Below are 27903 nucleotides of genomic sequence, written 5' to 3' on the forward strand. Positions count from 1 at the left end.
CCTGTCTGATGCCGAAAAAGTTATAAATCGTATATTATTTTTTGCACAAAAAGTAGTGTGTAGTTCCAGTAGTTAGCTACACCCCTACATGGCAGAAAAATCATTAAATACTGATAACACTACTTAGATTTGAATTTAGTTCAACTACCAACCAAGCCACTGTACAATGTAGTTTAATTACTAGTTGAACTACATGTAGGTCGTACCTCACCAGCACTGGTCACATGAAATATGATTGTAATATATGAATTGGTAAAAAAGTGGTGCCATCTTAAAATAACCTCATATACGTGCATTCAATTCATATTCAAACGTCAATAGTACAGCACATCTGTGTGTGTGTGTGAATTGATTCACAAATCCAGTCGTTCTCTCATTCATATGATTGCAGCACAGGCCTCGGCGCCTCTCTAGTGAACTCACCACGGCTTCTAGCGGACAAACTTGGAACAGCAGCGTGGAATAAAACATTTTTTTCCCAATTGACTGACTGAGCATCCTCTCGCAAATTCCTGAAGCCTGTCTGGTGAATAAATAAGACCATATTTTCGCTCTAGGAATTGATTCACATTTCCATATTAATCCAACTTTCTCCATAAGAAAATAACACTGATAATCAGTTACCTATTTTGGTGAGACCACTATTGATAAGCAAGTGTAAGAATTAAGCATAAACTTAATCAAACATGAGCAAAAAGGTTTAAAGATAGAGAATATTATTATTATTATTTTATTTTTTTCCGAGAACATTTCAAACTGATGAGTAAACCAATAACCGGAAATGATGGTCTAGTAAAGGTATGGATCCGGTCATGGAATTCGGCCTGTGGAATGTGGCGCGTTTTTTTCTATCTCCCCTCTCCCCTTGTGCGCGTCTGAATGGGACTCAGTGCGCTCCAGCGGCTCTACTTGCTGTGAGGTAAGACCATAAGCTCATCCCTTTTCCCTTCCACCATCTGATTGGGCGAGACGCGTTCTTAGGAATGTCATGAAACTATTTAAATAGTACTTTGTCCCCTGGCTTACAGTTAGGTTCTTAGCTTCAGATACCAGAGAGAAGATTTTGCCGTTCAATTAAAGCAAGACAAGAAACGTACTTTCTGCATCTTATATCGGACTCCTTTCCATTAGAAATTAACAAGAAATTGTTTTTATCTTGTGGATTATTATTGGATTTCTATTTGACTGTTTCTCTCTGCTGTTTTCATTCAACAGGTGGGTTAACAATATTTCGATTTTCTTTCAACGAATCCAGCCTATATCAAGACATATTTTTCTAATATTGTCTTATTATAGTAAATAATAATATGCGTTTGGATTATTGTTTATTATTATATTTAAATGTTATGTGTAAATATGAACTTTTGTGAAAAGTGGTTGACTTTATTTGCTGTTTTTCATAGGGAAAAAACAGAGTTTCATCATGAAGTTGACAGGAATATTTCTGCTGTTGATGCTTTTGACCTGCGAGAGCGTACGAGTTGCAGGTGAGATGCTTGTCTGATACTGTATGTTTGTCTAGAATTAACGGAGTTTCTAACGCTTCAACTTAAAACTCCATGAACTTAAAACTTTAAAAAAATATATATATATTATCCCTTTAATTTATTGATTGCGTTGGACAAACTTTAGACTTCATTCCGCACAACAAAAATAATAAATTCCAAAGACATGCAGATAAAGACTAATTGCTCCCACTCATTCCCATGTCCCTCCCACAGAGAACCGAGACGACAATAGCGTGTACGACCTGTTCGAGCTGGTCCAAGTCTCCAAGAAGAACCACGGAGTGACCCTAGTGAAGGGCGACGACCCATACAGTCCCGCCTACAAGATCCTCAACCCGGACCTGATCCCCGAGCTCCCCGAGAGCTCCTTCAGGGACCTCATCGATTCCATCCATGCCGAGAGGGGCTTCCTCCTCCTGCTTAACTTCAAGCAGTTCAAGCGGACCAGGGGCTCCCTCTTGACCGTGGAGAAGCGGGACGGATCAGGAGCAGTGTTCGAGATTGTCTCGAATGGAAAAGCGAACACCCTGGATGTGGTTTTCTCCACCGTTAATAAGCAACAGGTGGTCTCGATAGAAGATGTGGACTTGGCGACGGGCCACTGGAAGAATATTACGCTGTTCGTGCAGGAGGACCGGGCGCAGCTATATGTTGGCTGTGAGGAGGTGAACACGGCGGAACTGGACGCTCCCATCCAGAGCATCCTCACTCAGGAGACTCCCGCCACAGCGCGCCTCAGGATCGGGAAGGGAGCGGTGAAGGACCGGTTCATGGTAAGTGGAGCGCGGAGCGCAGAGCACATGACGCACGGCATTACACATAATGGACACAGATGATTTAAGTGATCGAGTTGTTTTAGATGTTAGTAAGTGTTGAATTTAGTATTGTGTGACACTTAAATTAATACAAAATGATGTGCATAAAACCTATAGACCCATCCATAAAATGGATACGGTACACCATATTGGAAATCCTTGTATGATCCATAAAGTCCTATATTTGTTGAGTAAATGTCGAATGACAGTGACTGAAATACTCGAGCTAAAATGGATATTGATTCTCGCAGGGGGTGCTCCAAAACGTGCGCTTCGTCTTTGGAACCACTTTGGACGCGATTCTGCGCAACAAGGGATGTCAAAACTGTAAGTAGCCTAATCATGAACAGAAAGCATATTTGCGTGTTTACCCATGCGCCACTGGTTGTTATTCTAAAGCTACCAAGCATTCTATAAGACATGCGTGTGATTGTTTAAGAGCTGAGTTATTAACTGTCACGGGAAAGTTGCTAACAAATTCACGTTTATGTTGCCATGGGAAAGCTGAAGTTTACAAGCACTTCAATGCCTCCTCAGGGCTGGGCACATTAACTCATTAACTTCATTGTGATCCAAGATAGTATGAGGCTGTAATGTTCTGTATTCACTCAACTGAGTGTAGTTACATATCATCCACCCTTATATCACCAATGAGCCCTGGGGACAGTGTGTCTGTTGTGGTCTGTTGTGGTCTGCTGTGGTCTGCTGTGGTCTATTGTGGTCTGTTGTGGTCTGCTGTGGTCTGCTGTGGTCTGCTGTGGTCTGTTGTGGTCTGCTGTGGTCTGCTGTGGTCTGTTGTGGTCTGCTGTGGTCTGCTGTGGTCTGTTGTGGTCTGCTGTGGTCTGTTGTGGTCTGTTGTGGTCTGTTGTGGTCTGCTGTGGTGTGTTGTGGTCTGTTGTGGTCTGCTGTGGTCTGCTGTGGTCTGTTGTGGTCTGCTGTGGTCTGCTGTGGTCTGCTGTGGTCTGCTGTGGTCTGTTGTGGTCTGTTGTGGTCTGCTGTGGTGTGTTGTGGTCTGTTGTGGTCTGCTGTGGTCTGCTGTGGTCTGCTGTGGTCTGCTGTGGTCTGTTGTGGTCTGCTGTGGTCTGCTGTGGTCTGCTGTGGTCTGCTGTGGTCTGCTGTGGTCTGTTGTGGTCTGTTGTGGTCTGTTGTGGTCTGTTGTGGTGTGTTGTGGTCTGTTGTGGTCTGCTGTGGTCTGCTGTAGTCTGTTGTGTTCTGCTGTGGTCTGCTGTGGTCTGCTGTGGTCTGCTGTGGTCTGTTGTGGTCTGCTGTGGTCTGTTGTGGTCTGCTGTGGTCTGCTGTGGTCTGTTGTGGTCTGCTGTGGTCTGCTGTGGTCTGTTGTGGTCTGTTGTGGTCTGTTGTGGTCTGTTGTGGTCTGTTGTGGTGTGTTGTGGTCTGTTGTGGTCTGCTGTGGTCTGCTGTGGTCTGTTGTGGTCTGCTGTGGTCTGCTGTGGTCTGTTGTGGTCTGATGTGGTCTGCTGTGGTCTGCTGTGGTCTGTTGTGGTCTGCTGTGGTCTGTTGTGGTCTGCTGTGGTCTGTTGTGGTCTGTTGTGGTCTGCTGTGGTCTGTTGTGGTCTGCTGTGGTCTGCTGTGGTCTGTTGTGGTCTGTTGTGGTCTGTTGTGGTCCGCTGTGGTCTGCTGTGGTCTGCTGTGGTCGGCTGTGGTCTGCTGTGGTCTACTGTGGTCTGCTGTGGTCTGCTGTGGTCTGTTGTGGTCTGCTGTGGTCTGCTGTGGTCTGTTGTGGTCTGCTGTGGTCTGCTGTGGTCTGCTATGGTCTGCTGTGGTCTGCTGTGGTCTAGTGGGTATTGCCATTACAGTTTACATTGCTCTAAACAGTCTCTCTTTTTGTTTCTCCCTTCCTCCCTCTTCCTCCCTCTTCCTCCCTCGTCCTCCCTCTTCCTCCCACCCTACTCTGTCTCACTCCTTTTCCCCTGTCTCCCTCCCCCCCTCGCTTCCTCTCTTTCCACTCTCCCTCCCTCTCCCCTCTCCCCTCTATCCCCTCCCCCTCCTTCCCCCTCCCTCCCTCCCTCTCCCTCCCTCCCTCTCCCTTCCTCCTTCTCCCCCTCATCTCCCTCCCTCCCTCAGCTGTTCTGACTGATGAGATCGTCCTTATCGACGACACCATCAATGGGTCCAGCCCTGCCATTAGGACGGACTACACTGGCCACAAAACTAAAGGTAAACACAACTGCTGCTGCTTATTGTTATAAACCCTGTATAAACCCTGTATAAACCCTGTATAAACCCTGTATAAACCCTGTATAAACCCTGTATAAACCCTGTATAAACCCTGTATAAACCCTGTATGAACCCTGTATAAACCCTGTATAAACCCTGTATAAACCCTGTATAAACCCTGTATAAACCCTGTATGAACCCTGTATAAACCCTGTATAAACCCTGTATAAACCCTGTATAAACCCTGTATGAACCCTGTATAAACCCTGTATAAACCCTGTATAAACCCTGTATAAACCCTGTATAAACCCTGTTAAACTCTCCCGAAAAGGGTTCCATATACAGAATAGAACAGAACAGCATAGAATAGAATATAACAGCATAGAATAGGACAGCATAGAATAGAATAGAACAGCATAGAATAGAACAGCATAGAATAGAACAGAACATCATAGAATAGAATAGAAGAGCAAAAAATAGAATAAAACAACATAGAAAAAATAAAACAGCATAAAATAGAATAGAACAGCATAGAATATAACAGCATAGAATAGAACAGTATGGAATAGAACAGCATAGAACAGCATAGAAGCATAGAAGTATTAGAAGAAAGTAAATTATTCTATTCTATTCTACTGTCAGCAGTTGTCTGAAGCTTTAGGGAGTTGAACATTAGTCTGGAAGCCTTCATGTACATTGATAGTGAAACTGTATTTCCCATAGAATTCACATATCTCCATATATCTCTGTGTTTTCCCTCCCTCCAGACCTGCAGATGATCTGTGGGTTCTCCTGCGAGGACCTGGCTGGCATGTTCAAGGAATTGAAGGGGCTGGGAGTGGTGGTGAAGGAGCTGTCCAATGAGCTACGCAAAGTGGTGAGGAAACACACATGACTCCTGAACCAGATGTCTGTCTGTCTGTCTGTCTGTCTGTCTGTCTGTCTGTCTGTCTGTCTGTCTGTCGCATGATACTCTGCAACAAACTGTTTGTCAGTCACTGCATGTGGGCCTTGCTTAGCATACTGGCCTACCAGCACCAACTCTGGCTAGTCTGTCAAACTGCATGTTAGTTCATTGATTAAATCAAATTAGGTATGCTTTTCTAACTAGCTTTCCTTTGAAAGGCTTCTTAATGCTAAACCAGTGTGAGGTGGGGAAAATAATTCTCAAAGACCTGAATCTCTTTTTCAAACCACTTGGGCTATTGACAACTGAAGAGTGAAACAGTGTCTGCATTTGAAACCCTTTCTCATCCAGTATTCATATAGGAGTGTATGCTTCCTTCCTTCCTGTCTCCTTCAGACGGACGAGAACAAGTTTTTGATGAACAGAGTTGGGATCCACAGTGGAGTCTGTCTGCACAACGGCATCGTCCACAAGAACAAGGCCGAGTGGACCGTTGACGACTGTACCGAGTGCACTTGTCAAGTAAGGGCCGAAGTCGAGAGAGTTTGTGTGGATGGGGAGGGTAGTGGGGTGTGTGTGTGTGTGCGTGTGTGTGTGTGTGTGTGTGTGTGTGTGTGTGTGTGTGTGTGTGTGTGTGTGTGTGTGTGTGTGTGTGCACGCACCTACGTTTGCACTCTCAGACAGGCACTTGCAAACACATACTCATCCCCACTCAGCAAGTGCCCGCTCGCTACTCAAAACCTGTCTGTCATCTGGACAGTAATTGGGTTGGAGGAAGAGGCTGGCATCAAGCCAACAAGCCAACAGTGGGTGCTGTAGTGAAGTGACCATGCATGGCTCACCACTCTAGTGAACAAACAGAGCCTGAACAGGCCCACCATAGGCCCTGGTCAAAAGTAGTGCATCATAAAGAGAATAGGGCACCTCCTCATCTCTAATTACCTCCTCATCTCTAATTACCTCCTCATCTCTAATTACCTCCTCATCTCTAATTACCTCCTCATCTCTAATTACCTCCTATTCTCTAATTACCTCCTCATCTCTAATTACCTCCTCATCTCTAATTACCTCCTCATCTCTAATTACCTCCTCATCTCTAATTACCTCCTCATCTCTAATTACCTCCTCATCTCTAATTACCTCCTCATCTCTAATTACCTCCTCATCTCTAATTACCTCCTATTCTCTAATTACCTCCTCATCTCTAATTACCTCCTCATCTCTAATTACCTCCTCATCTCTAATTACCTCCTCATCTCTAATTACCTCCTATTCTCTAATTACCTCCTCATCTCTAATTACCTCCTCATCTCTAATTACCTCCTCATCTCTAATTACCTCCTATTCTCTAATTACCTCCTCATCTCTAATTACCTCCTCATCTCTAATTACCTCCTCAGCTCTTCTCAGCAGCTCCTCATCTCTAATTACCTCCTCATCTCTAATTACCTCCTCAACTCTTCTCAGCAGCTCCTCATCTCTAATTACCTCCTCAGCTCTTCTCAGCAGCTCCTCATCTCTAATTACCTCCTCAGCTCTTCTCAGCAGCTCCTCGTCTCTAATTACCTCCTCAGCTCTTCTCAGCAGCTCCTCGTCTCTAATTACCTCCTCAGCTCTTCTCAGCAGCTCCTCATCTCTAATTACCTCTCAGCTCTTCTCAGCACCTCCTCATCTCTAATTACCTCCTCATCTCTAATTACCTCCTATTCTCTAATTACCTCCTCATCTCTAATTACCTCCTCATCTCTAATTACCTCCTCGGCTCTTCTCAGCAGCTCCTCATCTCTAATTACCTCCTCATCTCTAATTACCTCCTCAACTCTTCTCAGCAGCTCCTCATCTCTAATTACCTCCTCAGCTCTTCTCAGCAGCTCCTCATCTCTAATTACCTCCTCAGCTCTTCTCAGCAGCTCCTCGTCTCTAATTACCTCCTCAGCTCTTCTCAGCAGCTCCTCATCTCTAATTACCTCTCAGCTCTTCTCAGCAGCTCCTCATCTCTAATTACCTCCTCATCTCTAATTACCTCTCAGCTCTTCTCAGCAGCTCCTCATCTCTAATTACCTCCTCATCTCTAATTACCTCCTCAGCTCTTCTCAGCAGCTCCTCGTCTCTAATTACCTCCTCAGCTCTTCTCAGCAGCTCCTCATCTCTAATTACCTCCTCACCTCTAATTACCTCCTCATCTCTAATTACCTCCTCAACTCTTCTCAGCAGCTCCTTGTCTCTAATTACCTCCTCAGCTCTTCTCAGCAGCTCCTCGTCTCTAATTACCTCCTCAGCTCTTCTCAGCAGCTCCTCGTCTCTAATTACCTCCTCAGCTCTTCTCAGCAGCTCCTCATCTCTAATTACCTCCTCATCTCTAATTACCTCCTCAGCTCTTCTCAGCAGCTCCTCGTCTCTAATTACCTCCTCAGCTCTTCTCAGCAGCTCCTCATCTCTAATTACCTCCTCACCTCTAATTACCTCCTCATCTCTAATTACCTCCTCAACTCTTCTCAGCAGCTCCTTGTCTCTAATTACCTCCTCAGCTCTTCTCAGCAGCTCCTCGTCTCTAATTACCTCCTCAGCTCTTCTCAGCAGCTCCTCGTCTCTAATTACCTCCTCAGCTCTTCTCAGCAGCTCCTCATCTCTAATTACCTCCTCATCTCTAATTACCTCCTCAGCTCTTCTCAGCAGCTCCTCGTCTCTAATTACCTCCTCAGCTCTTCTCAGCAGCTCCTCGTCTCTAATTACCTCCTCAGCTCTTCTCAGCAGCTCCTCATCTCTAATTACCTCCTCATCTCTAATTACCTCCTCAGCACTTCTCAGCAGCTCCTCATCTCTAATTACCTCCTCAGCTCTTCTCAGCAGCTCCTCATCTCTAATTACCTCCTCATCTCTAATTACCTCCTCGTCTCTAATTACCTCCTCAGCACTTCTCAGCAGCTCCTCGTCTCTAATTACCTCCTCAGCTCTTCTCAGCAGCTCCTCGTCTCTAATTACCTCCTCAGCTCTTCTCAGCAGCTCCTCGTCTCTAATTACCTCCTCAGCTCTTCTCAGCAGCTCCTCATCTCTAATTAACAACATATTTAAAACAGAGCTTTAGCTCAGACAAGTGGCCCACAGACAGGAAGACACAGAGTGCTACTGTATTCAATAAAAACTGCTGCAGGCAAATCTGCTCTGCCAGCCGTATCACCTTTCTCCTCGTAATCCCCTTGGCTCATGGGCTCTCTTGATCTGTGAATCAACTGGCCAGGATGTTAGTATGCTTCATTAGACAGACATATTGAATGTTCTGTCCATCAAGGCAAACTAATGCCCTTCTTTTGGTAGATAGATGTTTTATTTTTTGGGGTCGTCAGTGCCCAGTTCAACCCTCCACCGACTGTTTGGCCGTATTCCTACTACCCTGACCCAGTGGGCAGGTGCTGATTGGTCCACAGGGGGTCTCTGGCTCTCATTGTATTGACCCAGTGGGCAGGTGCTGATTGGTCCATAGGGGGTCTCTGGCTCTCATTGTATTGACCCAGTGGGCAGGTGCTGATTGGTCCACAGGGGGTCTCTGGCTCTCATTGTATTGACCCAGTGGGCAGGTGCTGATTGGTCCACAGGGGGTCTCTGGCTCTCATTGTATTGACCCAGTGGGCAGGTGCTGATTGGTCCACAGGGGGTCTCTGGCTCTCATTGTATTGACCCAGTGGGCAGGTGCTGATTGGTCCACAGGGGGTCTCTGGCTCTCATTGTACTGACCCAAGTTGGTCCAGGTGCAGAAAAGGGGGAACTTACTGTATGTCATTAACGTCCTGATTCCTTGTGATTCTTTGTCTCCGCCCCTTTTTTGTAGAACTCTGCCACCGTGTGCCGTAAGATCTCCTGCCCCCTGATCCCGTGTGCCAACGCAACCGTGCCCGATGGAGAGTGCTGCCCGCGCTGTGGAACACGTGAGTTCCGACCCTAGAATTACAATGATTGGTTCTGATTCTATGGTTCTATTTGTGTGGTTCCAACTCCATACAATAAGTAACATACCTGCACAAACAAAGGTTCACCTCAGGATCAAGGAAGTCTATATACAGTATTACGAACCAGAGGTTTATTCTATTCTAAAGCCATTGATAGCCTGAGTTGTCCTTTAATGTCTTTAAGACAAACAGGCCATTTAAACGGCACTCCATTTACTGCCATCTACTCGGATTCTATTTGCCAAATAAAGTATGAAGCCGCCAACATTTTCTCGGCGTAAAAGTTTCTATTCAAGAAAAACAAATTCATTTTAAGGGTGATTTAAATCTCCTAGCTTGTTAATGTATGAAAAGGCTGTTATGTGTCAGAACACTGTATAGAGGAATGGTCCAAATTTCCTCCTGACCATTGTGCAGGTCTGATCAGCAACCACAGAAAACGTTTGGTTGAGATTATTGCTGCCGAAGGAGGGTCAACTAGTTATTAAATCCAAGGGTTCACATACTTTTCCCACCCTGCACAGTGAATGTTTACACAGTGTGTTTAATGAAGACACGAAAAACATCCACCCAAAACATCTTTAATCTTCGGCTTGTAATGGCTATAATTGGGACAAATTGGTTTAAGTGGGATGGAAAATGTCTCTGTTTACCAAATGCATCCTAGACATTTTCCACATACCTAAGAGGGCTGGGCCGCAGTGGCCCCTACAACCTAAAGAAAGGCAGACAACCACACTCATCAGTACCTTGGACAACGTTATGACATGGTCCCTGGTTTCCTTTTTTACAAGTAACAGCAGTCAATGGGGATCACTGTGCATTCAGCTTCTTAGACGGACTTTCCCATTTTTACCCACTTCCCTTTGGCCTCTCTAACTCTCCTGAACTCCCAGGGGAGGCCGTCTCTTTAACTCTACCAACACACAGGCACACACACACACACACATGGACACAGACATGCACAGGCGACACACACACACATGGACACAGACATGCACAGGCGACACACACACACACACACAGGCACACACATGCACAGGCGACACACACACACACACAGGCACACACACAGGCACACACACACACAGACATGCACAGGCGACACACACACACACACACAGGCACACACAAACACATACACTCATCCCAGGGCTAAATCACGTACATTAGACCGGAGTTCTAATAACCTTAAGAGCTTTTAACCCTAATTTACTGCGAAGGGTGGGGTGGGGTGGGGGGGGCTTGTGGTCTCTGCAGTCCAATAAGCCCTCTCATTGTCTCCCTCTCTCCCTCTCCTCTCTCCCTCCACTCTCTCTCTCTCCCTCTCTTCCTCCCTTCCTCCTCTCCCTCCCTTCTCTCCCTCCTTCTCTCTCTTTCTCCCTCTCTCCCTCCTTCTCTCTCTTTCTCCCTCTCTTCCACCCCTCTCTCTCTCTCTCTCTCTCCCTCTCTTCCTCCCTTCCTCCTCTCCCTCCCTTCTCTCCCTCCTTCTCTCTCTCTCGCCCTCTCTTCCTCCCTTCCTCCTCTCCCTCCCTTCTCTCCCTCCTTCTCTCTCTCTCTCCCTCTCTTCCTCCCTTCCTCCTCTCCCTCCCTTCTCTCCCTCCTTCTCTCTCTCCCTCCCTTTTCTCCCTCCTTCTCTCTCTTTCTCCCTCTCTTCCTCCCCTCTCTCTCTCTCTCCATAGCGAGTGACTATGCGGAGGATGGATGGTCCCTCTGGTCTGAATGGACCCACTGTTCCGTGTCTTGTGGGCGGGGAATTCAGCAGAGAGGCCGCTCCTGCGACCGCATCAACAACAACTGCGAGGGAACCTCGGTCCAAACCAGGGACTGCTACCTTCAGGAGTGTGACAAACGCTGTGAGTTCAGTATTCTATACACATTCAAATCTACCGACCAAATCACATTCATCAATTGTCACATAGAAACTTGTTTCACATACTTTTATCGCCAACTTGTATTGATGGTGACAGAAACGATGGACCACATCTAAGCATTCAGCTGCAGATCAGCCAGCTGTGACTCCACAGAGCAACAATGCCGTTTAACTTTAAACTTCTCTTAATCTGTTTTGATTTAACATTGACCCATAACCAAGCGTCTCATTGACCCCTGACCCCTAACCTCTGCTCCTGTGACCCTCCAGTCAAGCAGGACGGTGCCTGGAGCCACTGGTCCCCCTGGTCATCCTGCTCGGTCACCTGTGGGGCGGGTGTCATCACCCGTATCCGCCTCTGCAACTCCCCCACACCCCAGCTGGAAGGCAAGGACTGCCAAGGAGAAGGAAGACAGACTGAGAAGTGCACCAAGTCACCCTGCCCAAGTAAGTACCATTAGTCAAGGGTTTTAAGAACAAGACCTGGTTCACATGTCATTGTGATCATTTGACATTAGTCAAAGGCTTTTTCATGCACCTCACACCCTGAAATATTTGCAGTCAAATGAACATCCTCATCCTCTTTCATGTGGTACCCTGTCATTTAGACTCAATTGCAGTCTGTATTTGTTCCTTGTTTGGCAAGTCAACGACCAAGGAGTTGGCTATTGCAGAAACAAAGATGGCATTGCAAAATGCCCTACCATCATGAAGAGCACAACAGTCACACCTGTATTGAAACCTCTGTCTCTTTACTTCCCCTTCAGTCAACGGTAACTGGGGACCCTGGTCGCTATGGGATACCTGCTCTGCCACCTGTGGGGGAGGAGCTCAGACACGTAAACGCCTCTGCAACGACCCCGCCCCTAAATATGGTGGTAAGGAGTGCCAGGGTGACTCCAAGGCCACTCAGCAGTGCAACAAGAACGCCTGTCCCATCGGTGAGTAGCAGGACACTGGTTGTGTCCGAAATGACACCCTATTCCCTATATAGTGCGCTACTTTTGACCAGGGCCTATAGGGTAGTAGTGCACTACTTTAGACCAGGGCCTATAGGGTAGTAGTGCACTACTTTTGACCAGGACCTATAGGATAGTAGTGCACTACTTTTGACCAGGGCCTATAGGATAGTAGTGCACTACTTTAGACCAGGGCCTATAGGGTAGTAGTGCACTACTTTTGACCAGGACCTATAGGGTAGTAGTGCACTACTTTTGACCAGGGCCTATAGGGTAGTAGTGCACTACTTTTGAACAGGGCCTATAGGGTAGTAGTGCACTACTTTTGACCAGGGCCTATAGGATAGTAGTGCACTACTTTTGACCAGGACCTATAGGATAGTAGTGCACAACTTTAGACCAGGGCCTATAGGATAGTAGTGCACTACTTTAGACCAGGGCCTATAGGATAGTAGTGCACTACTTTTGACCAGGGCCTATAGGGTAGTAGTGCACTACTTTTGACCAGGGCCTATAGGATAGTAGTGCACTACTTTTGACCAGGGCCTATAGGGTAGTAGTGCACTATATAGGGCATAGGGTGCCATTTCAGACGCATACAATGTCTCTTAAAACCTAAGTACTGTGAATGATTACACAAATGTTAGGTTTTAGACCGTTTTAAAGTGAAAATAACACTTTTAAAACTATTACTTTTAAAGCTTTTATTGATTTTAGGGCTTATAAAACACTTTTACACGTATAACTTAACACTAGTACTTAAAGCAGTCAGTACACAGTACTTACAAGCTCGTGTCTCTCTCCTCAGATGGCTGTCTGTCCAACCCTTGCTTCCCTGGGACCAAGTGCACCAGCTTCCCTGATGGAACATGGAGGTGTGGAAAATGCCCCTCTGCTTACTCTGGTGATGGCATCAAGTGCGAGGACATTGACGAGTGCAAAGAGGTTCCTGACGCTTGCTTCGTGTTCAACGGAGTCCACCGCTGTGAGAACACTGACCCTGGTTACAACTGTCTGCCCTGTCCCGCACGCTACTCTGGACCTCAGCCCTTCGGCAGGGGAGTGGAGGAGGCCACCGCCAAGAAACAGGTTAGTACTGGTAAAGTGTTGTGATGATTGTCCTCTTAGACCGTACCTCTGGTGTCAGCTGATTTAGAATTTAGAATTAGGAATTTGGAATTAGGAATTTAGAATTTAGAATTAGGAATTTAGAATTTAGAATTAGGAATTTAGAATTTAGAATTAGGAATTAGGAATTTAGAATTAGGAATTAGGAATTAGGAATTTAGAATTAGGAATTAGGAATTTAGAATTAGGAATTAGGAATTTAGGATTAGGAATTAGGAATTTAGAATTTAGAATTAGGAATTTAGAATTTAGAATTAGGAATTAGGAATTTAGAATTAGGAATTAGGAATTTAGAATTTAGACTTAGGAATTAGGAATTTAGAATTAGGAATTTAGAATTTAGAATTAGGAATTAGGAATTTAGAATTTAGAATTAGGAATTTAGAATTTAGAATTAGGAATTAGGAATTTAGAATTAGGAATTAGGAATTTAGAATTTAGAATTAGGAATTAGGAATTTAGAATTAGGAATTTAGAATTTAGAATTTACAAGATCATAGATTCCTTGAAAAAGCTATGCTTTTCTCTGTCCCGATCATACTGCCAATTGTTGTCCTCTAAACAAAGGCTGGGAGGTTATCCATTTCCTGGCTCGTCTGATCAATTCTTCACTTCCTCCCCCTCCAGGTGTGTACACCACGTAACCCCTGCCTGGATGGGAGCCACGACTGCAACAAGAATGCCCGCTGTAACTACCTGGGACAATTTACCGACCCCATGTACCGCTGTGAGTGTAAGCCTGGCTATGCTGGAAATGGACACATCTGTGGTGAGGACACGGACCTGGACGGATGGCCCAACCAAGACCTGGTCTGTGTGGAGAACGCCACCTACCACTGCAAGAAGGTATACAGGAGCCTGACATGTAGAGGTCCTTGAAAAGGCCCAGCTTGCTATTTAACTAGAGAAGAACTCACATACCTTATAATGTGCTGATAATGACTATTACACAGATCAATAATGTTCTACAGAAAACACACGAGTGGTTCGTTCACTGTCCGACAGGACTGTTCATCGTGTGCACTGTTTGGCCTTATGGTGTACACTTTCTTTTGTAGGACAACTGCCCCAACCTTCCCAACTCAGGCCAAGAAGACTACGACAAGGATGGTGTTGGTGACGCTTGTGACAACGATGATGACAATGATGGTATTGCTGACGACAGGGTAAGTGAGGAAGTGATTACCTCATTCATTCATTCAGTAATTGAAGGTCTGAAGTCCCCACCCCTTACTGAGACAAATATAATTCATATTTTTTCAGGTTATGCTGAATGTGTGTGTGTGTGTGTGTGTGTGTGTGTGTGTGTGTGTGTGTGTGTGTGTGTGTGTGTGTGTGTGTGTGTGTGTGTGTGTGTGTGTGTGTGTGTGTGTGTGTGTGTGTGTGTGTGTGTGTTCAGATTTGGCAGTGGGCCATGATTGTGGTTTTACATTCATCATTCATGCTGTGAAATAAAACAACTGAGCAGAAAGCAAGCGTTTATTTGCCCTCAGAGCCAAACCTCAAATTCCAACACTGAGGTAACACTCTGAATGAGACGCAGTGTAATATGCTAGTCCTAACCTTATATATGGGACGGGGCCTAAATATAAGACTCACTTTCATCCACCCTCTCTCTCTGCAGGGTACACAGACCACAGCAAGTTAATATATCATGTCAGAGATGTTTTCCTGAGCAGTGGACACTGGGTTTATTATTCTAGTAACTGAACTGTGCCCTCTCTCTCCCTTTCCCCCTCTCTCTCTCTCTTGCTCTCTCTCTCTCTCTCTCTCTCTCTCTCTCTCTCTCTCTCTCTCTCTCTCTCTCCCTATCTCTCTCTCTGTCTCTCTCTCCCTTTCTCTCTGCCTCTCTCCCTTTCCCTCTCTCTCTCCCTTTATCTCTCTCTCTCTCTCTCTCTCTCTCTCTCTCTCTCTCTCTGTCTCTGTCTCTGCTTCCCTCTCCCTTTCCCCTTCTGTCTCCCTTTCCTTCTCCCTCTGTCTCTCACCCTCTCCCTCTCTCCCTCTCTTCCTCCTCCCTCTCTCTGCTTCTCTCTCTCTCTCTCTCTCTCTCTCGCTCTCTCTCTCTCTCTCTCTCTCTACAGGATAACTGTCCGTTCGTGTACAACCCCAGGCAATACGACTATGACAGAGATGATATTGGAGATCGTTGTGATAACTGTCCTTACAACAGCAACCCTGACCAGACCGACACAGACAACAACGGGGAAGGAGACGCCTGCTCTGTGGACATTGATGGAGATGGTGAGACTCAAACTTGCTTAGTTGTCCCCTATTTGAATCCTGTTCTGTATAATATAGGCGCTATAGAACATCTAGGCATCAACTCGCTACAAAGAGCACAACAAATCAAATCAAATCAAATTAATTTTTATAGCCCTTCGTACATCAGCTGATATCTCAAAGTGCTGGACAGAAACCCAGCCTAAAACCCCAAACAGCAAGCGATGCAGGTGTAGAAACACGGAGAACACAACAGAGGTAGAAAACACAATCATAGAGAACAAACCTGTTCTTCAGTAAAAAGGTCCTCAATCACCTTTCTGAATTGCCCTAGAGACACCAGTTCACCCACATTTAGATATTATTTTTTTTTAGATTACTCCACCTTCCTCATCTCATCCTGAATAACAACAACACCTTCCTCATCTCATCCTGAATAACAACAACACCTTCCTCATCTCATCCTGAATAACAACAACACCTTCCTCATCTCATCCTGAATAACAACAACACCTTCCTCATCTCATCCTGAATAACAACAACACCTTCCTCATCTCATCCTGAATAACAACAACGGCTAGGTTTTCCCTCACCTTCCTCATCTCATCCTGAATAACAACAACACCTTCCTCATCTCATCCTGAATAACAACAACGGCTAGGTTTTCCCTCACCTTCCTCATCTCATCCTGAATAACAACAACACCTTCCTCATCTCATCCTGAATAACAACAATAGGCTAGGTTTTCCCTCACCTTCCTCATCTCATCCTGAATAACAACAACACCTTCCTCATCTCATCCTGAATAACAACAACACCTTCCTCATCTCATCCTGAATAACAACAACGGCTAGGTTTTCCCTCACCTTCCTCATCTGATCCTGAATAACAACAACACCTTCCTCATCTCATCCTGAATAACAACAACGGCTAGGTTTTCCCTCACCTTCCTCATCTCATCCTGAATAACAACAACACCTTCCTCATCTCATCCTGAATAACAACAACGGCTAGGTTTTCCCTCACCTTCCTCATCTCATCCTGAATAACAACAACACCTTCCTCATCTCATCCTGAATAACAACAATAGGCTAGGTTTTCCCTCACCTTCCTCATCTCATCCTGAATAACAACAACACCTTCCTCATCTCATCCTGAATAACAACAACACCTTCCTCATCTCATCCTGAATAACAACAACGGCTAGGTTTTCCCTCACCTTCCTCATCTGATCCTGAATAACAACAACACCTTCCTCATCTCATCCTGAATAACAACAACGGCTAGGTTTTCCCTCACCTTCCTCATCTCATCCTGAATAACAACAACACCTTCCTCATCTCATTCTGAATAACAACAACACCTTCCTCATCTCATCCTGAATAACAACAATAGGCTAGGTTTTCCCTCACCTTCCTCATCTCATCCTGAATAACAACAACACCTTCCTCATCTCATCCTGAATAACAACAACACCTTCCTCATCTCATCCTGAATAACAACAACGGCTAGGTTTTCCCTCACCTTCCTCATCTGATCCTGAATAACAACAACACCTTCCTCATCTCATCCTGAATAACAACAACGGCTAGGTTTTCCCTCACCTTCCTCATCTCATCCTGAATAACAACAACACCTTCCTCATCTCATCCTGAATAACAACAATAGGCTAGGTTTTCCCTCACCTTCCTCATCTCATCCTGAATAACAACAACACCTTCCTCATCTCATCCTGAATAACAACAACACCTTCCTCATCTCATCCTGAATAACAACAACGGCTAGGTTTTCCCTCACCTTCCTCATCTCATCCTGAATAACAACAACACCTTCCTCATCTCATCCTGAATAACAACAACACCTTCCTCATCTCATCCTGAATAACAACAACGGCTAGGTTTTCCCTCACCTTCCTCATCTCATCCTGAATAACAACAACACCTTCATCATCTCATCCTGAATAACAACAACGGCTAGGTTTTCCCTCACCTTCCTCATCTGGTCCTGAATAACAACAACACCTTCCTCATCTCATCCCGAATAACAACAACGGCTAGGTTTTCCCTCACCTTCCTCATCTGATCCTGAATAACAACAACACCTTCCTCATCTCATCCTGAATAACAACAACACCTTCCTCATCTCATCCTGAATAACAACTACTGCGATTGGTCCAACAGGCATTCTGAATGAGAAAGACAACTGCCCGTACGTCTACAACGTGGACCAGAGAGACACCGACCTGGACGGTGTGGGAGACATGTGTGACAACTGTCCTCTGGAACACAACCCTGACCAGGTGTGTATACGTACACTCACAACCCATTCTACACACACACACACACACACGCGCACACGCACACACACACGCACACGCACACGCACACAAACACACACACACATACACACACACACACATACACACACATACACACATACATACACACACACACACACACACACACACACACACACACACACACACACACACACACACACGCACACACACACACACACACATACACACACACACACATACACACACATACACACATACATACACACACACACACACACACACACACACACACACACACACACACACACACACACACACACACACACACACACACACACACACACACACACACATATACACATACACACACACATACACACACACCCACAACAAATGTGTGCAGACAGAAATGCATGAGCGTACGGGTACACATGCATGCCACTGTCACAAACACCTCTAATTTGCATACATCTGTCTGGTGGGGCATGTCTGTCATTCAGGAAGAACACTCTGTTGTGTGAGAGCTGTAATGAGTAGCTGTAATGGGTAGCTGTAATGAGTAGCTGTAATGGGTAGCTGTAATGAGTAGCTGTAATGAGTAGCTGTAATGAGTAGCTGTAATGGGTAGCTGTAATGGGTAGCTGTAATGAGTAGCTGTAATGGGTAGCTGTAATGGGTAGCTGTAATGGGCAGCTGTAATGGGTAGCTGTAGTGGGTAGCTGTAATGGGTAGCTGTAACGGGTAGCTGTAATGGGTAGCTATAATGGGTAGCTGTAACGGGTAGCTGTAATGAGTAGCTGTAATGAGTAGCTGTAACGGGTAGCTGTAACGAGTAGCTGTAACGGGTAGCTGTAATGGGTAGCTATAATGGGTAGCTGTAATGGGTAGCTGTAACGGGTAGCTGTAATGAGTAGCTGTAATGGGTAGCTGTAATGAGTAGCTGTAATGGATAGCTGTAGTGGGTAGCTGTAACGGGTAGCTGTGGGTAGCGCTAGACTGTATCACTAAACAGTATCACAAGACTGTTTCACTAGACTGTATCACTAGACTGTATCACTAGACTGTACCACTAGACTGTATCACTAGACTGTATCACTAGACTGTATCAGTAGACTGTATCAGTAGACTGTATCACTAGACTGCTTCACTAGACTGTATCACTAGACTGTATCACTAGACTGTATCACTAGACTGTATCACAAGACTGCATCACTAGACTGTACCACTAGACTGTATCACTAGACTGTATCACTAGACTGCTTCACTAGACTGTATCACTAGACTGTATCACTAGACTGCTTCACTAGACTGTATCAGTAAACTGTTTCACTAGACTGCATCACTAGACTGTACCACTAGACTGTTTTACTAGACTGTTTTACTAGACTGTTTTACTAGACTGTATCACTAGACTATCATTAGACTGCATCACTAGACTGTATCACTAGACTGTATCACTAGACTGTTTTACTATACTGTATCACTAGACTGTATCACTAGACTGTTTTACTAGACTGTATCACTAGACTGTATCACTAGACTGTTTTACTAGACTGTATCACTAGACTGTACCACTAGACTATTTTACTAGACTGTATCAGTAGACTGTATCAGTAGACTGTATCACTAGACTGCTTCACTAGACTGTATCACTAGACTGTATCACTAGACTGTATCACTAGACTGTTTTACTAGACTGTTTTACTAGACTGTATCACTAGACTATCATTAGACTGCATCACTAGACTGTATCACTAGACTGTTTTACTAGACTGTATCACTAGACTGTACCACTAGACTGTTTTGCTAGACTGTATCAGTAGACTGTATCAGTAGACTGTATCACTAGACTGCATCAGTCTAGACTGCTTCACTAGACTGTATCACTAGACTGTATCACTAGACTGTATCACTAGACTGTTTTACTAGACTGTATCACTAGACTGCTTCACTAGACTGTATCACTAGACTGTATCACTAGACTGTATCACTAGACTGTACCACTAGACTGTATCACTAGACTGTATCACTAGACTGTACCACTAGACTGTTTTACTAGACTGTATCACTAGACTGTATCACTAGACTGTATCACTAGACTGCTTCACTAGACTGTATCAGTAAACTGTTTCACTAGACTGCATCACTAGACTGTACCACTAGACTGTTTTACTAGACTGTTTTACTAGACTGTTTTACTAGACTGTTTTACTAGACTGTATCACTGGACTGTTTTGCTAGACTGTATCAGTAGACTGTATCACTAGACTGTATCACTAGACTGCATCAGTCTAGACTGCTTCACTAGACTGTACCACTAGACTGTTTTACTAGACTGTATCACTAGACTGTACCACTAGACTGTTTTGCTAGACTATATCAGTAGACTGTATCACTAGACTGTATCACTAGACTGTTTTACTAGACTGTATCACTAGACTGTACCACTAGACTGTTTTGCTAGACTGTATCAGTAGACTGTATCACTAGACTGTATCACTAGACTGCATCAGTCTAGACTGCTTCACTAGACTGTATCACTAGACTGTATCACTAGACTGTATCACTAGACTGTATCACTAGACTGCTTCACTAGACTGTATCAGTAAACTGTTTCACTAGACTGCATCACTAGACTGTATCACTAGACTGTATCACTAGACTGTATCACTAGACTGCTTCACTAGACTGTATCAGTAAACTGTTTCACTAGACTGCATCAGTCTAGACTGCTTCACTAGACTGTATCACTAGACTGTATCACTAGACTGTATCACTAGACTGTTTTACTAGACTGTATCACTAGACTGTATCACTAGACTGTATCACTAGACTGTTTCACTAGACTGTATCAGTAAACTGTTTCACTAGACTGCATCACTAGACTTTACCACTAGACTGTTTTGCTAGACTGTATCAGTAGACTGTATCAGTAGACTGTATCACTAGACTGCATCAGTCTAGACTGCTTCACTAGACTGTATCACTAGACTGTATCACTAGACTGTATCACTAGACTGTTTTACTAGACTGTATCACTAGACTGTATCACTAGACTGTATCACTAGACTGTATCACTAGACTCTTTCACTAGACTGTATCACTAGACTGTATCTTACAACGGGATTCATCTAGGGGGAAATGGGAATATACACAAATCCTATCCCTCCCTCCAAGTCCTCCCTTCAGTCCTCCCTTCAGTCCTCCCTCCAGTCCTCCCTCCAGTCCTCCCTTCAGTCCTCCCTCCAGTCCTCCCTCCAGTCCTCCCTCCAGTCCTCCCTTCAGTCCTCCCTCCAGTCCTCCCTCCAGTCCTCCCTCCAGTCCTCCCTTCAGTCCTCCCTCCAGTCCTCCCTCCAGTCCTCCCTTCAGTCCTCCCTCCAGTCCTCCCTCCAGTCCTCCCTTCAGTCCTACCTCCAGTCCTCCCTTCAGTCCTCCCTCCAGTCCTCCCTCCAGTCCTCCCTCCAGTCCTCCCTCCAGTCCTCCCTCCAGTCCTCCCTCCAGTCCTCCCTTCAGTCCTCCCTCCAGTCCTCCCTCCAGTCCTCCCTTCAGTCCTCCCTCCAGTCCTCCCTCCAGTCCTCCCTCCAGTCCTCCCTCCAGTCCTCCCTCCAGTCCTCCCTTCAGTCCTCCCTCCAGTCCTCCCTCCAGTCCTCCCTTCAGTCCTCCCTCCAGTCCTCCCTCCAGTCCTCCCTTCAGTCCTCCCTCCAGTCCTCCCTTCAGTCCTCCCTCCAGTCCTCCCTCCAGTCCTCCCTTCAGTCCTCCCTCCAGTCCTCCCTCCAGTCCTCCCTTCAGTCCTTCCTCCAGTCCTCCCTCCAGTCCTCCCTTCAGTCCTCCCTCCAGTCCTCCCTCCAGTCCTCCCTTCAGTCCTCCCTCCAGACCTCCCTCCAGTCCTCCCTTCAGTCCTCCCTCCAGTCCTCCCTCCAGTCCTCCCTTCAGTCCTCCCTCCAGTCCTCCCTCCAGTCCTCCCTTCAGTCCTCCCTCCAGTCCTCCCTTCAGTCCTCCCTCCAGTCCTCCCTCCAGTCCTCCCTTCAGTCCTCCCTCCAGTCCTCCCTCCAGTCCTCCCTTCAGTCCTCCCTCCAGTCCTCCCTCCAGTCCTCCCTTCAGTCCTCCCTCCAGTCCTCCCTCCAGTCCTCCCTCCAGTCCTCCCTCCAGTCCTCCCTTCAGTCCTCCCTCCAGTCCTCCCTCCAGTCCTCCCTTCAGTCCTCCCTCCAGTCCTCCCTCCAGTCCTCCCTTCAGTCCTCCCTCCAGTCCTCCCTCCAGTCCTCCCTCCAGTCCTCCCTCCAGTCCTCCCTCCAGTCCTCCCTCCCTACCGCATTTTTTCATCCCTCCATCGCTCCCTTTCTTTCCTCCTTCCATCCCTTCCTCCCTCCATCCCGCCGTCCCTCTCCTCGTGCGAGATTGTAAAAACTGTGTAATGTGTGTAGTCCTGCCAAGCAGCAGGCACAGGTGATTCCCATCTGCAGGGGAATGTCTAGCATGTTTCAGTCTGTGGAAAGATAGGCCTACTGGCGTTAGCAGAGCAGATGGGAGATGGGAGGATAAAGGAGGACAGGAGGGAAAAGAGAGGAGGAGGAGGAGGAGGAGGAGAGAAGAGGTGTGTTTAGTGTTGGTTGATTGTCAGCAGATTAAAATTGACACCAGAATTATCTTGACAGGTTTAAAGAGGTGAGAGTGATTGGAGTCCATTATGAAATAATTATCTTGACAGGTTTAAAGGAGGTGAGAGTGATTGGAGTCCATTATGAAAGGAGGTGGGGTGAGGAGTGGGGGAGGAAGAGTAGAGGGGGAGGGCGAGGGGGAAGGAGGAGTGGGGGACGAGGAGTGGGGAGGAAGAGTAGAGGGGGAGGAGGAGTGGGGGAGGAAGAATAGAGGGGGAGAAGGAGTAGAGGGGGAGGGGGAGGGGGAGGAGGAGTGGGGGACGAGGAGGGGGGAAGAAGAGTAGAGGGGGAGGGGGAGGGGGAAGAAGGAGTGGGGGACGAGGAGTGGGGGAGGAGGAGGAGGAGATATTGAAGAGATGATTGGTTGAACAGCTGGTACAGATGTAAATTAAAGGATTGGAGTCCAATATGAAAAGATGAGGGGAGGAGGAGTGGGGGAGGAAGAGGGGGAGATATTGAAGAGATGATTGGTTGAACAGCTGGTACAGATGTAAATTAAAGGATTGGAGTCCAATATGAAAAGATGAGGGGAGGAGGAGTGGGGGAGGAAGAGGGGGAGATATTGAAGAGATGATTGGTTGAACAGCTGGTACAGATGTAAATTAAAGGATTGGAGTCCAATATGAAAAGATGAGGGGAGGAGGAGCGGGGGAGGAAGAGGGGGAGATATTGAAGAGATGATTGGTTGAACAGCTGGTACAGCTGGAAATAAAATGAGCATCTGCGAGTAAGTGTCATCATAATTGCTACCGTTAGTTGCCCGTAGGCACAGATCTAGGATCAGCTCACCTTCCCCAATTTCTTAAACCTAAGGTATACCATTAGTTTGGAAAGCACAAAACTGATCCTAGATCAGTGTCTAAGGACACGTCACCCAACTAGGAGAGGAACACAGCACTTATCCCATATCAGTGTCCACCAGACTGGTGAATCTAAAGTCTTCTGACAATGTCTTCTGACCGCTAACAGCTAGCATGCTAACGTCAATCTCCATTTACCCCTACAGGTTGACTCTGATGACGACCGTGTGGGAGATAAGTGTGACAGCAACCAGGACATCGATGAAGATGGCCACCAGAACAACCTGGACAACTGCCCCTACATCCCCAACGCTAACCAGGCCGACCACGACAAAGACGGAAAGGGAGACGCCTGCGACCACGATGATGACAATGACGGGATCCCAGACGAGAAAGATAACTGCAGATTGGCCTTCAACCCTGACCAGATCGACTCCGATGGTGAGTGGCTCTAGAAGAGAGGAAATCTTGAGCAAAATGTAGACTGAAATCTTTAGCATAATCTTCAGAGTTGAGTACCCTTTTCAACTGATCAATTGGCTTAACAATTAGGTGGTTACTTGAATCAGTTTTGTTACTTCTTGCCTATAACAAACACCCTTTGCATCCTATAGCTCTTCAAGACCAGGATTGATGACCATGGACGTGCATGATATCAATTTTAATCTACCTAATGTTAAGACGTGTTATTTATCAAGTCTTCTATCTCTTCCAGGTGATGGTCGAGGAGACGCTTGCAAAGATGACTTTGACCAAGACAATGTGCCTGACATCTACGACGTGTGTCCGGAGAACTTTGACATCAGCGAGACGGACTTCAGGAAGTTCCAGATGGTTCCCCTGGACCCCAAGGGAACGTCCCAGATCGACCCCAACTGGGTGGTCAGACATCAGGGCAAAGAGCTGGTCCAGACCGTCAACTGTGACCCTGGCATTGCTGTTGGTGAGTGGATTTGGATGGATTGGTTGGTTTGGTTGGTTGGTTGGGTGGGTGGGTGAGTAGATGGATTGGTTAATTGGTTGACTGGTTGTTGGATGGCTTGATTGATACATGCTATGCATTGGGACATCTCAAAACAACCCAACCCTAACTAAAAAAGATCATCCTCTCACTCTCGTCTTCTCTGTTTCCCCGTTCCCAGGTTTTGATGAGTTCAACTCGGTGGACTTCAGTGGAACCTTCTTCATCAACACAGAGCGAGATGACGACTACGCCGGCTTTGTGTTCGGCTACCAGTCCAGCTCCAGGTTCTACGTGGTGATGTGGAAGCAGATCACACAGACCTACTGGAACAACAAACCCACCAAGGCTCAGGGATACTCAGGACTGTCCATCAAGGTGGTCAACTCCACTACTGGACCTGGTGAGCACCTCAGGAACGCTCTCTGGCACACGGGTAACACCCCAGGACAGGTAAGAAATAACCCCTATCGTCTTACATGCCTGAACACATACCACATACCCACACATAGGAAAAAACCTTGGGGAGTATAGGGTGACTACGCCATCTAACTTTAACCCTACGTTTCTTCTTTCTTCTGTAGGTGAAGACTCTTTGGCACGACCCGAAGAACATTGGCTGGAAAGACTTCACAGCCTACAGATGGCACCTGATCCACAGACCAAGAACAGGACACATCAGGTAACCACTGAAGCCTTGGCCTGGTGGAGATTTATGAGATTGAGAATGACTCTAGACAAACCCCATGACTTACTTGACTTTAAAACCTTTTACTCCTGGGAGAACGTTGGTCAAACTGCTTTTATAGACTTTCCATAATGGCTGTGTTTGTATCGTAGCATAGTTTATCTCACAAATCTTCTCATTGTATCTTTGTGTCAGAGTGGTCATGTACGAGGGGAAGAAGATCATGGCTGATTCTGGGAGCATATATGACAAGACGTATGCAGGCGGAAGACTAGGCCTCTTTGTCTTCTCGCAAGAGATGGTATACTTCTCAGACCTCAAGTATGAATGCAGAGGTAAGGAACAATGAACTTTCTATGTCTTACTAGAACTCCAACAGCAATTGTTTAGTGACATTTCTTTCACAATAGACCTATGTGAAGTACCTAACCACAACTTAACGCTTTCTCTTCACCTAATGCCTTGTGTTCTTTGTGTTTTTTCTTTCCAGATGCGTAATTGCACGGAGCAAGAAGCTCTTGGAACAATGCACCTTTCTGTATAAATATGAACAATATGTATTCAGATGAAAAGTCCAGGGATTGTTTTTTTTTTCTGCTCTTCTTACTTCTGCGGCACGCACACTGGTGGGACCGAGGGGTAGGGCCTGGTGTGGTCAGCCTCAGGTTAAATTGACACTGGTTGGACAGAGAACCATTTGCTTTGCCTGAACGGGAGACCGGCCAATGTTACCAACCAACGTTACCAACCAACGACACCGACCGGCCGATCTCTCTCTGATCTTAAAGACCTCATTCAGCTCTGCGCAGGAGAGGCTCCCCATAGTCGACTATGCACTTCCAAACCTTTACATCTCTCTCTCTCTCTCTCTCTTTCTATCCTTATCTCGTTTTCTGGAATGGACGTTTTCAAAGAAAGACTATGTGATGTTCTGTTTATTAAAAAAAACAGATCTACCCGGATGTAGATTCTGAACGATACGACTCTGAGGAAGTGGGGGGTTTTGAGCTCAGAGGAGGAGGTGGGGGGGGGTTGGGCTCAGAGGAGGAAGTGTGGGGGGGGTTGGGCTCAGAGGAGGAAGTGGGGGGGGTTGGGCTTAGAGGAGGAAGTGGGGGGGTTTTGGGCTCAGAGCAGGAAGTGGGGGGGGTTGGGCTCAGAGGAGGAGGTGGGGGGGGTTTGGGCTCAGAGGAGGAAGTGGGTGGTGGAGGTTTGGGCTCAGAGGAGGAAGTGGGAGTGGGGGGGGGGGGGGCTCAGAGGAGGAAGTGGGGGGGGGGGTTGGGCTCAGAGGAGGAAGTGGGGGGGGTTTGGGCTTAGAGGAGGAAGTGGTGGGGTTGGGCTCAGAGGAGGAAGTGGGGGGGGTTTGGGCTCAGAGGAGGAAGTGGGGGGGTTGGGCTCAGAGGAGGAAGTGGGGGGGGGGGGCTCAGAGGAGGAAGTGGGGAGGGGGTTTGGGCTCAGAGGAGGAAGAAAACAATAAGACTTTTTTCACTTTAATTTTTGTAAGAAAAGGGCTTGTGGCCGTTGAACGTCAGCTGCGTAACAACAAGATATGGAGGGACGGTTACTTTGTGTGGATGTATGTTCGTTTATGTGTTTACATAAGAAGAAAGTGCTTGCTTTTACCCTTCTGTATGCGTACCCTTATAGAGAAAAGTGTTTCAGAGACGAAAGAAAACAAACCGAAATTAAAATGAGCCGAAATATTTTTGGGTCAAATACAGGATTGCTTGTAGGCTTTTATGGCTGGCATTAGATTGATACTGTGTTTCAGTTGAAAGTTAACACAGTATAACTCAGGGTAAGATGGAAGCGACCATCTTAGCATTGCAGAAATGACATGGGAGGGCCATGTGAAAAAGGACATTTCCAGAGCCAGTAAACCCAAGACATTCTGTCAATTAAGACACCTGTCATTTTGAACATTAAAAGTTACAAATATTCAGTATGTATTTATTTTCCAAAAATCTAAAAAGATACAATTTTGGGTAAGATTACAAAACGGGGATCTCCCTCATCTTTAGAGGCTTTACACTTGATATTTAATTTATTAACTCTTGCCTACAGTGTAGGTACCAAACCGTTAAAATACTTTGAGAATGTGAGAGATTCCCCCAGTGTTCCAACGAGTCGGTCAGTCAGACTGGTGTCTTTGGTGTCTTTAGTGGGATTCTACTCTCCCCCTCTCTCTCCCTATGAGGAAACTATTCTAGGGATTAGAATCCAGCCATGGTTAGAGCTATAAGGCTCCTGAATCAGTGTGGTATGTATGTGACCTGTGTGCCTTTTCTGCTGAGAGAGATGAAAAAAACAAAGGAACTCTTTGATCTACAAATATTACCTCATTGCTGTTGAATGATTCATTTGATCAAACAAAAAAGTAATTTTGTTCATTGTACGCGTACAGAATACAAGTTGATCCACATCTTATTGCTACTGTAGCATGAGTTTGTAAATAGTATTACTTTTCATTTCAAAACAGAATTCCCTCCCCATCCAACACCCTCCTGCAGTAAAATTTTTGTTTATTTTTTACACATATTTGAATTTTTTGCTTTCACATATGTCCTTTGTCCAGTGCTCTTTTTAATGAATAAATTATTATTCTGTTTTGTTCTGTCTTTGCTGTTCTGTGTGTGAGAGGTCGATTTGTGTGTGTAGATAAATGCTATTTAAATAATTTATCAGGATTCGCTGCCTGATGAAGGGGGCGTATCCGTATGTATAAACGGTTTGCACACTGACGCCAGGATGTTCTGTTCTTTTTTTTCATCTTTACTTTCACTTTTTCGCTTTCTCGCTATTTTAACCCTTTTTTTTACCATTATTTTCTGTAACAATTTAGTGATGCTTGTTGTCTGTAAACATTCTTTGCTTACTTGTACAATGCAACAACGACAAAAAAAATGCTGTCTTTATCCATAGCAAATATTTTGTTACATACTTCTGAAACAATAAATGGTTGTTTAAATCCTCA

At 45.8% G+C, this 27903-nt stretch overlaps 1 protein-coding gene across 2 annotated transcripts; it reads left to right on the forward strand.

The window, feature by feature from the left end:
* The first annotated feature begins 877 nt into the window (after window positions 1-877).
* Window positions 878-27903, forward strand: thbs1b (thrombospondin 1b). 2 transcript variants are annotated; one of them, XM_036976230.2, is made up of 22 exons: window positions 878-1215; window positions 1404-1487; window positions 1722-2281; window positions 2575-2650; window positions 4406-4498; window positions 5266-5375; window positions 5802-5927; window positions 9232-9328; window positions 11032-11205; window positions 11493-11669; window positions 11990-12163; window positions 12990-13270; window positions 13937-14155; window positions 14368-14475; window positions 15391-15550; window positions 17710-17828; window positions 23490-23724; window positions 23999-24226; window positions 24426-24697; window positions 24829-24926; window positions 25128-25267; window positions 25423-27903. In XM_036976230.2, exons 2-22 carry the CDS (start codon window positions 1424-1426, stop codon window positions 25428-25430), a joined length of 3519 nt encoding a protein of 1172 aa, XP_036832125.1. In that variant the 5' UTR covers window positions 878-1215; window positions 1404-1423; the 3' UTR covers window positions 25431-27903. The 2 variants fall into 2 exon arrangements, with proteins under 2 accessions (XP_036832125.1, XP_036832124.1); XM_036976229.2 differs by lacking the exon at window positions 25423-27903 and having other exon boundaries at window positions 25128-25281.

Source organism: Oncorhynchus mykiss, chromosome 4, assembly GCF_057628025.1.
Source record: "Oncorhynchus mykiss isolate SJ-2025 chromosome 4, ASM5762802v1, whole genome shotgun sequence".
Lineage (NCBI taxonomy): Eukaryota > Metazoa > Chordata > Actinopteri > Salmoniformes > Salmonidae > Oncorhynchus > Oncorhynchus mykiss.